General features: G+C 46.3%; 1 protein-coding gene across 1 annotated transcript in view; it reads right to left on the reverse strand.

Annotated features, from left to right (window-relative positions):
* The window catches only part of LOC133392706 (uncharacterized), a 46620-nt gene that overhangs the window by 16650 nt on the left and 16430 nt on the right, over window positions 1–13540 (reverse strand). Inside the window, exon 2 of the mRNA XM_061653376.1 lies at window positions 1829–2072. Coding sequence (XP_061509360.1) covers window positions 1829–1966 — 138 coding nt within the window. The 5' untranslated portion in view covers window positions 1967–2072. The remainder of the gene's footprint in view (window positions 1–1828; window positions 2073–13540) is intronic.

A 13540-nucleotide genomic window follows, 5' to 3' on the forward strand; every position in this document is an offset into this window, starting at 1 on the left:
AATTATGCTTAAAAAGAGATCATTTCTGCTGTTGTTAAGTGGCAAAGAGGATAAATATGTATTCAGTTTGCCGAAATGTAAATGAAAAATGCTTTAGTTGACTCATAAATCTCTATACAAAGGTAACTCATTCATGGGACGGGACGGTGGCATAAAACTGTAATCCAATCAACCCTGAAACATGATTCCTATCTCCTCTTCAAACAACCCGCCGCCCACCACCACTAACAAGCGATCCGTTCAAGGCTGATACACATGTGACTTGTGCTAAAGACAAAATTGCTCCCACTCGAAGAGGTTCCAAGCGTTCCATCACGCACCAGAAAGCAGTGTGTATTATATTTGTTTAACAGCAACAGCAATATCTTCACGAGAAAAAAACACACACACAATGACACTGCATACGGTGGGTGAGAGTTAAGTAAAGCAACCGCCTCCCCCCATAAAAGATCAACCTTCGCACGACGCTAGTTTATCTCTTCTAGATATGAATTCTTGCAAAAGATTGAGCGCACTTGAAAGCATTAATCAACCGTTTGCCGACATGCAAGCGCAGCGAGATGGTGCTGATCTCGGCGTGCGTTGCTTGCCAAACAGCTTCCTTCTATCCGCCTGCCTGTTTGCACGATGGGTGATGAAAGGTATTTTAATTTATTTAATCATCACAACATTCACCACACGTCGTAGACACCCGGGAACGATGGAGCAGATTATGCGTAATGTAGTTTGTTTTTTTCAGACCGTCTGTGTCTGTGGCGGCTGTGGTACGGTTTCATGCTTCAGCCCCAAGTTTGCTGGAAACCGTTTGATGAAATGTGATCTTTGAGCTGAAGCCGTTTGGGAAAGAATTTATTCCGTACGCCCAGCATCATCTCTTTAATTCCTTCTCATCATCATCATCATCATCAGCAGCAAAGGTGTGTGCGGCTGCACGATAGAAGACCCGTGTGGTTTGATTTCTCACACCCCCGTCCCCAATGGTGCGTGTAAAAGCATGGTTGCGCGCACGGTTACAGCATTCTTTTCCGGTGAGACACGCGCGTACGATTCATCAACGGGTTTCCAAAAGTTGCGACGACTCGTGTGTCTTTTCCTAGCAACAGAATACAACCATCACTGCGCGCGTCCAGCTTACGCAGGAATGATAGATTTTAGATTGCCCGGAAGAGACGCACCCTTCGGTTCGTTTTTACAAAAGACTTGAACGCTTCTGCAAGCGACGAACCCCGTGTCGTGGCGGGTGGAATTTAAATTGCGATCAAAACGCTTTTGATGGTTGTTACTGAGGTGTGTATGTGTGCTTGCTTGTGGCAAGTGAAATAAACCCTTTGTGAGCCTCCCAGTGGCTGTTGTCATTGTGTAATCGATTTTTGCCCGAACAAATGCCCCACCAAAAGCAAGTCCCCCGTACCGAACACAGCAGGGAGCCGTTTGATCGATTTTCTATTGTGAGAACCTTCAAAAACCCGTGCGGAAAATTGGGCAGTGCTTCCACGGTTCATTAATCCTATTTTGCCCCCCCCCCCCTCCCTCCCTGAAAGGGCGAATAAATCTGCACCTCTATGGGGGTGGCCGTTTGTGCCTTTTGTTGTTGTTGTTGTTGTTGTCGGGTACAGCGCGGAAAGCGATTCCAGATTCCGTTGTAAAATAGATGGTCTAGCTAAATGGATAAACTCTGCGGCTTTCTTCCCACTTTTCCCGCTTGATCGTCAACAAACTACACTCGCCGGAATAAAGACCGTTAATGATTTTACCGCACATGACGCCAAATTCTCTTCTGGGAAGCAGCCCAAGTAGGGGGATGGACCAGGGAAATGATTCCACTTACCGGTACTGCACCATTGCCGTTGATGTGAGGCACGACGGTGGTGCCGGTGGTGGTGGTGGCGCCGGCGGTCGGCGTGTTGTCGATGGTGTTCGGGAGTGGCTTCTCCCTCGCAGGCTGCAGGGTGGGCTCATTATGCATGTCTGGGTTCTAGAGCGGCCGGATCCCGTTTCGCATCGCCTGTCCTGTCCTCTCTGCGTTCGCTTGGGACGGTTTGGAAGCAGCACTAAACTATAGAAGCAAAACACTGCAACGGAAGAGAGTGGAAGAATGAGAAGAGGAATATTAAAAAAAAGTTGGTTGAAGACGCAAAGAAGCGAAGAACGAAACCGGCAACACAACAATCATTAGCGTGCGGTACACACTAGACGAGACAAACAAGAGCGGTAGGGCGCGCAATTGCGTGAAATATGCCCGTGCTCCAGTTTTACGGTTGGTTGGGCAATAAATGATCACTTTTCTCAGCCCCCCTCCCCTTCCACGATTGACCCAAGGGAGCAAGAGGGAACGATTCATGAGCCTAACGCACAGCCTGTAGTCGCATATGGTGCGTGCGAGTTGACGGTAAAGGGAAAACGATTTGCCAAGAGTAATGAAATATCCATTACCTAGGGGTGGAAGTTGGAATGGGAGGAATGAAAATTTGAATTCATGTTTGGGTAAAGCGTGACAGTAAACGGTGGCAATCAGGTGAAGCTTAGAAGCGACCAAAAGACGTTTAATTTGAATGGTGGTTGGGGATAATGTGATGCTCTAAGTTGAGATGTTGGAGATCATTAGATAGTTCCAGGCTTTCTTTCGCGATAAAACAAAAAGTCCACATAGTTTTTGCTCGAGTTTTTGAGTCCAAAGGGGAGCTTCCAGCGGGAAATGTTTATGTAGTGCTTCATAACTTCAATTGGCACTAAGCACTTGTCGATATGGTTAATATCTGAGAAAAATTTGGAGAAGTTGGAGGAGTGTAGGCTTAAGTTGAAGCCTTCCGATTCAATGTCTAATTATAAAGTAGTGCCTATTTAAACTATTCAAATTCATTGATTGCTTCATGTGTGGTTAAGAAGCGTTATGGAAGGACATCTCAGAACTCCAATGGTCGCGCCATAAAGATGATATCTTCAAGGTGACACTGTGAACTGAGGCTTTGGCAAAGAAAAGGAACTTGAGCTTCAAAGTTACATCTGCTGAGCAGAATTTGATCTCCTCATGCATGTGGACAACATTCATTTTAAGCGTTAAAGGCTTAGGTTCTTTCCCAAGCTGCATTGCCCAACGTGTCTAACGTCCTCAATAATGTCGAAAAAGCCACAACAATTACAACACCCTGTCACCTTATGCTGCTGTAATATACAACCCCAACCCGACCTCAATTCTTTAACCTCAAACTTTCAAATCGCTTTGGGCACATCCGATAACTAACGGACAGTTCGTAACACCGCCAATAAACCGCACGCGCACGTTACAGTTATTTACATTTCAACCAAGTCCAAGTCAGTGAAAGGAACTCATTAATATTGGTTCTTTTGAAAATGGTCCAGCAGATCAGAAAAGGGGTTCGATTTCGCGCCAGCCACAGGTGGTACTTTTGTGGTCCGTCCACACTAATGTTTCATATTTGGGATGGCGTTTAATATATGCATTCAGGAGGAGAGGATCGGCTTTCCATCGATCTCGGGCCACAGCGTGCTATTTCTTCCACTTCCTTTAACAGTACGGTGCTAATGGAAGGATGGTAAAAAAACACACACAGACAACAGACAGCAACATCGAAACAAAAGTCCCACAAGGCACACAACAGCCACAACTTCATTCAGCTGGGAGAATGAAAAGGTCCATTATGTATCGCTTGCAGCGCGTTTAGCTTGCCCAACGCTTTCCCGCCCTTTTGTTGCTGGGCGGATCTCTCTCGGAAGCGATACAAACGGAAGCGAAAAGTATCAAGTACCCTTTAATCCGACGGCAACACTCAATGTATCGGGTGTGTGATAGGAAGCGGCGAGGAAAGATAAAACAAACAAACACCAAAAATGCGTCACTTAGGGCGCCCACAGCGCGATGGAGAACAAAAAAATGATCCCAAAACGGCAGCAGCAGCATCAGGTGTGAAGTAATAATGGTAGCCAACCGAACATTGGAAATCCATTAGCATGTTTGACTTTGTTTTCCCATTTTCGAAAACCACCGCTCTCCGTCGGGTATTTGAACAGTCTGATAGTTACAGTTTGACCGGGGAGGTTTGAGGTTAGGGTTAAAAAGTAGAGCTAGGACACAACAAAAGCGACGCAAAACGGGCTGATGATGGCTGGGAGGCGGCAGCAATCGAACCGTTGTTGGAGAGCTTTCCTTTAATCCCACTTGATGGCCTTTCCGTCTCGAAATCGTTCGTTCCTTAACAGGAAAGAACAGGGCGTCCCCTTTCCCCAGCGATCAAGTGGGATTGTTTGTGTTTAAAGCTTTCTTCTAATTCCCGACGCTCCTAATTTCGATGCAAATTCCACTTTCGAAGGTGATCTAGTTTATCCAAATTTAAATAATAACACACGAGATACGGGATCGAGAGGGCATGTCTTGGATATTTCAAGCACACTTTCGCTGTTATCTTGTCTCTTGCTCGTAACAGTCCTTTCCTGTCCTACACGGATGTGATTCATCACGCTCGTAGAACAGCATGCGTGCGTCTAGTTCTATACGGCTGAAACCGTTTCCTTATATGTACACTCTCTACACGCGACACGCCAAAATTAGCGTGCTTCAAATGGATGGGGCTTAATGCCGCAAACGAACCGAACAAACCGTTGTTCCGTTTCATAAATCATCACTAAGCAGGCATATCGTTGGCAACGCGTGTCCCGTTGCGCCCGTTTCGCCCCAAAAGCGGAAATGTCAAATAGATCTTTTCTGAGGGGCAAGCCTAGAACGGTCGTTTTGGGGGGCCGATTCTTTATTGCCGTACCATTGCCTGCGATTTGCCACCCAAAAAGCTGCTCGGCAGTAAGGGCTTCACGAGAGCAGTGTTTGATTTATGCTACTCAACCGCAGAAAAAGCGTTTTTTCACGCATAAAGCTACAAGCTAACAAGGCCGTGCAGCAGCCTCGACGTTCCTTGGCGCCCGGATAGAAATGACAATTTTGGTGAGTTTTTTTTTTTCGTTTGTTTTTCGCTCTCGGTACCATTCAATTTTAAACACAACACACCAGCACTGGTAGATTCATTTACTGCACCCCTTCGCCATTAGCATGAAAATGGAAAGCGCTTTTTTGAGCTGGAAGTGTCTTGGCGGTGGCAAATAATATGAAAGAGGTGAAGGAAAATGGGAAGGACAGAAGGAACAAAAAAACACTTCCAAGTGAAACAATCGAACCGGTTCCTCCGTGCGCTGGGATGGATGGCCGCATCGAATCCGTCACCGGGCTCCGGACATGGAGTTGATCGATCTGTCACCGTCATCTGTGGCGAAAACTGGAAGTCCCAGTCTGATGCAAGTGGAAGTTGAGTTCGTGTTACTGCGAGTTAATCCTTTTGTAAGGCTTTTGAAGGGGATCATACACATAGGAGAGGTTTCCGTACATGTTTTGCTCACTTTAACCAGTTTGCCAAACTTATTTACATCCAATCAACACGTTTTATTTTGTGTATAGTACAGTAAAAAGAGATAAACAATTAGCCAAGACATGTTTCCCACTTCCACAGCGCCGCCGTACACTCGAAAGGTTACGAAGAACATTCCACCCCGAAATGACATCTCACGTTCGGTGGGTTTGGAATTTTGACAGCGTTTTAAAATTGCTCCAACCCCCAAGAGCCAGCCTTTCTGCTGTTGGTCACACCTCTCGCGCAAAGGGACAGCGAGAAGGAACAGAAAAAATCTGAGGCAGCTCCCTCGAAAAGACGCTCCCGAAATGATAAAGAAAGATTGGAAGAAGATTGAATGTCACTGCGAACGGTCGTGTTGGCTCAGGGGATGAAGGAGAATGCTTCAACAATAAGGCAAACGACAATCTGTGCCCTCTTGCGTTCGTGCTACCTCTCTTCTGGGGTGGAACGAATCACTGTCATGCTGGAGAGTACACGATTTTTGTTATTGGGAAGCAACCTTCGCGCTCCGGGGCGATCGATTTTTCGGACCCCGAAAAACCCCAACCGAAACGGCGAATGAACGCTGTGGAATGTGTCGCGCCGTCGTGAAAGCGAAATTAAGTGATCACACGATCGTACAGAGTTGAAATGAAGCCAATTCCATAGGTTGGCTCCTTCTGTCCCCCAAAAAAAAATTGACCCACGAGGATCGACACACGGGGGAAGGTCGATGAGTGGGAAATCGAAAGTATGGAAAAAAGAGACCACCTTTCCACCACCTCTCTCGTGCCGGCATTCCTGTTTCCCTTTTACGGGAAGCGTGACGAAGGGCTTGTCATCGGCTAGATGTATCGATCGAGCACACACATGTTCACATTTATGAGACAGATGTTTTGGAGCTTGTCTTTCTCTTCTTCCTCTGCTGCTGCTGCTGCTGTTGGCCACAAAGGACATGGGTATTATTAAAGAGGCAATATATACACATGTACATTTATTCCTCCGGTGGTGAAATTGGTGGAAACGGTCGCTTGTAGACCGTTGTTGCTCCCGCAGCCCTATTATTATCGTAAGGGCCGTTCTTTTCTTCAAGATGGCGGAGCAGAGGGTAAGTGGCCAGGGGTTCCTATTCGAATGGGGGAGAGAAGTTGATCACTTGATCACATAGCAATCAGTCGCTCGTTTTATGGGTGGCCCACCAACAGACAGGGGTTGGGATTGATCCAAATAAATACGCAGTTACCCCCAAAAGCAAACAAGCGTTAGGCGATTGGGTGGTGACGATTATTTCCAGCGGTTAACCAACAAACCACCCCGCACCAACGACACGGAAGCAAGCGGCACGGAAATGGATATTTGTTTATAGTTCCTTTCATTTTGCGCCCGCGGTACCGTGGCTCTAACCTTCCATCATCTCCGTCCAGTTTCCGTAGCGATGATTTAGTGCGATAAACTGGCCAGGCGAGGAACGCCGCGCAGCGTGCACGTATCCGCAGGAAGAAGAACGGAACTGCTGGTTAGAGATAAAATTATGATAATTTTTATAGACTAGCGCTAGTTAACAAATAGTCTGCCGGGGGTTTTCCAGAGTGCCTGCCTCTCGACAACTTGCTGGCAGTACAACAGTTTGTTTGGTACAGGTTTAAAGCCTCGTTTTTTGGTTAACTGCCACTCGAAGCTGGATCGTAAAATTAAATCACCCAAATTTCTGCTCCAACATACACACGGCGGGCACGGGCCCTGTCTGTAATTAAATGTAACACCGTACGCCTTTTCCTGAGAGCACGATGATCACAATCAACATGGGCGTCGTGCGTTTCATGATAAGCAAAAGACTCATTTCGTTCGCACGGAAACAAGCGTCAAACAGTGTTGGAAGATTAAAAGTTAAAATCAGGAGGAATGTGGGATTTGAACGTAACGGGAAGGGAAATGACACCAAAAGAGGCCACGATCGCGGGTAACTGTGCTCCAATTTTGGGTGTGTGACATATATCGAGGAGTTCGCTGATAGTTGATTTTACTTTATGGGCTAATGTTTGACAATTTTAAATATTTATTCGTTTTGTTAGTCACTTATGCTTGTAAAGTGGATTTATAAATATCGAGAATAAATTGTCATGCTTTTTCTATAACTTCAGGCGTTACACACCATTTCAATGCATACTTTAAGGGGCGTTTTACGTGAAATGCAATTTTAAGTTACTAAAAGAAATATTATAATTCAGAAAATGATCGAAAAAAATACAGAAAAAGGCCACCATAGTCTTCCTTTCTCGCTCTTTCTGCAAACACCCGTCCTTCGTGGGTGTGGTAATTTCAGCGCACAGCCGTAAAGTAACCCCTCTCCCCATCCCCGAACGGCCGAACGAGTTTTCGTCGTGTAGAAAATCGACTTTTAAATGTAATGTGAAATCGGTTAAATTATGCCAACCATTCGAGCGGCGCCAATTATGAGAATCGCGAACCCGCTCTGCGGCAACGCACCCGTTCGCGGGAACAGGATAAGAAAGTGTGATATAAAATTGTGTGACAGAAAAAAAAGCCCCGATTGGCAATTTGACAACCGATTTCGATGTGTCAGTGAACGGCGAATTGTAAACGAAGCGCCAATTTCCGTCCCAAAATCGATAATTTCCGCCCAGCGCGCTCGAGCGCCCTTTTGAGAGAGATGGCAGAGAGAAGGGATATAAAGGTATTTAATCGAAACAGAGGTCCTCCCCTTTTCCCAGTAGTCTTCAGCTTCTGTGTAGCTCCCGAAAGGGGTGGGTAAACTCCACAAAAATCCTCCCAAAACACCCGGACTGTCCACAGTTTGGCGGATGTTGAACTTTTGGTAGCAACAATATTTACCACTTTTACAACCTTGCGCCGTGTTTCGCTTGCTCCCCTGCATCCTGTCGCTCCCGTCCATTGCAGCCAGCGGGGAAAGTGTTCCGAGGGCGAGCTCTGGATGACATTTCGTTGCGCGAGAGTCGGGAGGAAACGGGAGTCACCCGAATCGAACAGAAAGGAACGAAGAAGAAAGTAATATGCAACAAAATGATTAAATCGTTCGCAAAACCCGTACAATGGCCGATCGCGCGTAAACATAGGGCGATAGAGAGAAAAACAAACCGCACCGTGGTCAGGCTCGGGCGAAAAGAAAGGCGACAAGGGATCAAATTTGCCTAACAATGATCGCCCAAGGGGGCTTCTTTTTTTCGCTTCCTTTCCACTTGAACTGTAGCGCTTTAATCGCGTTCCGAGCCGAAGGGGGAAAGCTTACGCCTGCTTCCGGATCTTGCGCGGATCCAGATCGATGAAGCCCGGACTGGCTTTCGGTTTTGTTTGTCCACCCAAGCTCGCGCGCGCCTCGAGGGCATCAGTCGCCAGCGGGAATCGATCGAGGTTGTAAAAATAAAGCGGGGAAACCTGTTGGAAGGCTCTGCCGGCCTTTGGAGTGGGCTGCTGCTACCCCCTCCACCACCACCACCACCCCAACCGGATGAGCGTAAAATCGATTTCACCTGGAGCCGACGACGACTTTGAATAGACGCGACAACGTTACGGACATTATCCCTTGCTTCCTCCGCAGAGCAGATCGATCGATCGAGTTTGATCGTAACTTTTGCTTCCCATTCTGTACACCCATTTGTGGAGCAATTTTTATCGTCTTGGGCCCTTGCTTAGGCTGTTCCGGGAGCGTATCGAATGCACCACACCACCACCAACTGCTGTTACAGAATCGCATCGTGCCGGTAGCGCGGGAGCATCAATAAATCGTTCCCCCTTCTGCACGAGTCCTTCCGTTTGATTGGAGCTCGCAGCAATGTAGCGTGCGATGTTAACAAACCAATCAACTGTCAAAAGAGCTCCGATCAAACGTCAGAGAGCTTTGGGGTTGGGAGAATACATTTCCCTCTGCTAAAAAGAGCTCCGGGTAAAGACGACATACAATTACCGTTCCGTTACCGTTCGTCTTCTAGCTTACAATAAAGCGAGGGGAAAAGGAATAAAGAATGCGTTACAGATGCAAATACGCGTCCACATGCACAGGGGGGGGGGGGGGGGGGAGCAAAAGCACTCTAGCCATCAAACTGCGGGTGAAGGATGCTGTCCGCTTCTTGCTGGAACGCTTTCTAAAAGCAATCTCCAATCCCAGACCACCGTTTCTGACTGTTCAAATGATGCTACGGGCTTGGAGACTGTTTGTTCCTGATGTGTTTGTTTAGGAGGAGGTTGTGTTTGCCGGTGGGAAAGCGATTTATTGCCCATCGAATAATTTATTTCATACTTCGATATTTGTTATGCGTTTGCATGGGTTGGGATGTTGAGATGCCACCATCATCATCATCATCATCAGCTGCGTTGTTATTTCATTCAGAGCAAACACTATTTCTTAATGCAACTAAGTTGTATTTTTCTGCCATAATGAGAGTTTGTTGGCACTTACAAATGTTGATTCTCGTAATTTATTTTTCTTTTGGAAAAACCCCTCCAAAAATACTTAAGCAAATGATGGAAATGGTATTGGAGGTTGTGTAAAATATGAAAAATCTTTACAGTAAAACCTCCATCACGAGTTCAAGTGTCACGCGAAATACATCACGAGTTCACTTGGCCTTACTTGTCAAAAACACCTGAAGCGGACAGTGGACCTCATTTAGATGGGTAATTTCCACACCACCAACACTAATGATGCAATTACCCTGCTGCTGCAAGCGCGCAAGACAAGATCTCCAAAGCTCAAATTGCGTTTATACATATCTGTTGGGGGTGATTAGATTAAATGCGCTCAATTAAGATACTAGATTAACAGAACATTTGAATTCATTAGAATGGGCTGGACGGTCAACTTGTTATTTTTTAATTAAATAAACATTAAAAAAGCCCAAGAACATTATAGTTTTAAGAAAGGAAGCAAAAACTCTTTAACCTTCTGTACAACGCTCATAAGAACGCAATCAAACGAGGGCACCGAGTGACTTGAGCAAAGAATTCAAGAACACATTGTGAACTGTCCGAGACAGTCGACGTCATGTGTCAGGGGCGATCATTATCGCCCTTATTCCGTGAAGCTACCACCCTTCAAGGCACTCCTGTCTGTCTGTGTGTGTGCGAGTGCTCTATCAGCCCTAGAAGCAAAACGGTTGTTATTTTTTGTGTACTTTTTTACTCCCTTTCGCTTCTGTTTGTGGCTTCTGAACCGACGCGCAATTGCAGTATCTTGCAATCTCGCAACTACTACAGAGACTTTCTATTTCAACTACACCCGGACAGTGGGACGGTAGCAGAGAAGAGGGTGTGGAAGTTCAATCACGAAGACGCCCGAAGGGGGTGACCACATTGGAACGCGAGCCGATCGATCGATCGCCGGGCGGCTGTCGATTACTCTGGTCTGGAGGGTCGGGAAATTGGTCTCATTAGTGGGCAGAGGAATTTGACGCTCCGCATGCCACATGAGGATGAGCAAATGGGAAGATGCAAGCGGAGAAGGAGAAGTATCATCACGCGTGCAATAAACAGATGTAGCTAAGTGCAACAAGTGCTGGGACGGGGTATGGCGTGTACACCGAGAGATGTTCACACATCGCGAGAGGACAACGACACTCCAGTTTATTGGAGGAAGAGATTCCAACCAAACCAGAGCCGTCACTGTTGAGTGATTTAAGGGCAGCAAAGATTCCTAGATACACTGCTGGCGTGCTTTGGTGACTAACTGAGTGACTGATTTCATGGATCGTTAAAGCCAAAGATTAGTCGAAGCATTGGTGGAACATCTCCTATTACCCCGGGGGTGGGAGAAATAGTCATCAAAAGAGGGACATTAAAATATTTAAATCGTTTTGCCTCGCGTATCGTAACGATCTTGAGAGGTTCTTCTTCATGCCGGACTCTTCGCAACCTTGCTATCGCAAAAACAAGTGATAAACATCGATACATAATCACTCTCGCTCTCGGGTTGATCAAACAATGCTAATGGAATGCTGCTGAGCTAACAATGTTACAGCTACGCGTAAAGGTCTCGGCTACCTGAAACTGGATGCTTCACTGATTCACCATCAATTTCAGTAATTAAGTGTGCTGTGTCCTATTGCGTTCCGAGTCTGTGGGTGAATTTTGCACCGACAAAAAAGTCCTCTCATTTCCATTTTATCTGCACCTCTCCGATCTAAGCGATTCTAATTGTCACCGGTCGGAGCGTGGCACGTGTTTCGAGCTGCGATCTGATCGTACAGCGATAGCGATCTAACCTCACTTCACAACTCACCACAGACACACACACACGAAAGCTCCAAGCGTGAACATTACTATGTTAGACAGTCCCCTTTTTTCGTGTTCTCGGGTCCAAAATTAGCATCATTTTTCCATAAATCATTGCCTCATGATGCCTAATCCTCTCCTTGTCTAAGCTCTAATTAAGAATCGAACGATCGGATTGTCCCCGGGATCGGATTGCCGCACCGTAACGATCACAACAGCGTCCGCCCTCTTTTAATAGTCCCCTTTCATTCGGGGAATCTGCCCGGTGCCCGGAGGGTCATCGAGGAAATTAAAAAATCAAAAAGATGCGCTAGTCAGCGTGAGTCAAAACAAAACACAGACACTAAAAAAAAACAAACATAACCGAACTCTAATACTAGAAATTATGGTGAAAAGTAGCTCATCTTAGGGAACGGGACGCACGCACTCAAACAAACAAACACAGGCGCTTTTTTGGGGTGTGTTGTGGCAAAAGCGATAAAAAAAATATTATCACCATTAATATTCATTATCAGAAGGCAGGGCCCGATCAGGTCGCCACAAGCGAGCAGCATTCGAGATGGGGTGATGAGTTTTGCGCCCGCTCTGGAAAGGGGATTAGATTTCGGGAACTTCGGGTCTTATTATTCGCCGTTTGCTGTAATGCGTAAACCGGCTGGAAACAAACGAACGATCAAACATTAATCTTATTAATCGTCATCCGTTTGCTTCCACGCTCGGGGTACACCAACGACCCGGCGACGGGCCGAACGCCCGAAACCTTCCCGCGTTCGAAGTCAATCATTCACGCACGACCCGCGCCCCAGTCCCGCATCCTTCTATTCAGAAAAGCCACAAACGTTCTTGGGCTCCACACAACCAATCGCGAAAGTCATTAACATTCCGCAATACGAACGTGGCGGACGTGAGGGATAGAGAGAGAGAGAGAGAACAGAAGGGTACCAGAAACACATGCACACAAGAGTCAGCGCCACCTTTTAGAAGAGATCCGAAGGCGGGAGTGTTGGACCGTTCCGGGGGGTGGTTGTTTGGTGCGGAGACTGGGCGGACAATATGTAAGGAGGCTTGCAGACGAACGATTTAACCACGGTGCCCGCGATCACATCATGATTGAGATGAAACTGTGTGCGCACCGCCGTTGTCGTTTGGCGACGAGCAACAGACAGCAAACATGCGCTTGTTGCGAATGTTACCCTCCCTGTGGTTGTATTTTTGGGGTAATATTTTACCCCTGCCCTGTCAAATTCGCAACCCTGGCGGTGAGGAGCTCGGTGTTCAATTTATGTGGAGCACCGAAAATATTGAACGGCGACAAGACAAGGCTCATTAGCGGTTTGGGGGATTTATACTGCAGCGGATGTAGTACGTTTTTACGAAGACACAAGATGTAATCGCCAATGAACAGCAGCATCATTATAAGAAACAGAGGTTTTGTCGTGTGATTTTCTATTTAAAATCATAATTAAGAGCTTATTTGAAACGTTCTAATTTAAAGCGTTTTTTTGAGCTTGATATAAATGCTTAAAATCCTACTTTTTTGTGTAAATCCTGGTCACGGCACCAGACGTTATTTTAATTGCACAAAAAGGTTGGTTCACTTTTTCTGCGAGAAATTTAACGATCACTTAGCTAATCGTTGTTCGGCCATTTGAGCTTTCAACTCCAAATAAAATGCTCCACATTACGACCGGAAGTGAAATCCTTTTTTTGTGTGTGTGTAAAGACCGTTAACGTAAAATTCGCATTCGCTAATGCTAAAGCTTACACACCCTACTGCGTTGCACACACCGAAATCGAACATAAAAAGCTCTAACTGGTGGGGTTTGTGTGTGTGTTTGTGCCTTTAAACGTATGTTTTGTAGCAAACTTTAATTGCTTGGGTCGTGCCCGCGCTGGTC

Source organism: Anopheles gambiae, chromosome 3 (assembly GCF_943734735.2).
Source record: "Anopheles gambiae chromosome 3, idAnoGambNW_F1_1, whole genome shotgun sequence".
In the NCBI taxonomy this organism is placed as follows: Eukaryota; Metazoa; Arthropoda; class Insecta; order Diptera; family Culicidae; genus Anopheles; species Anopheles gambiae.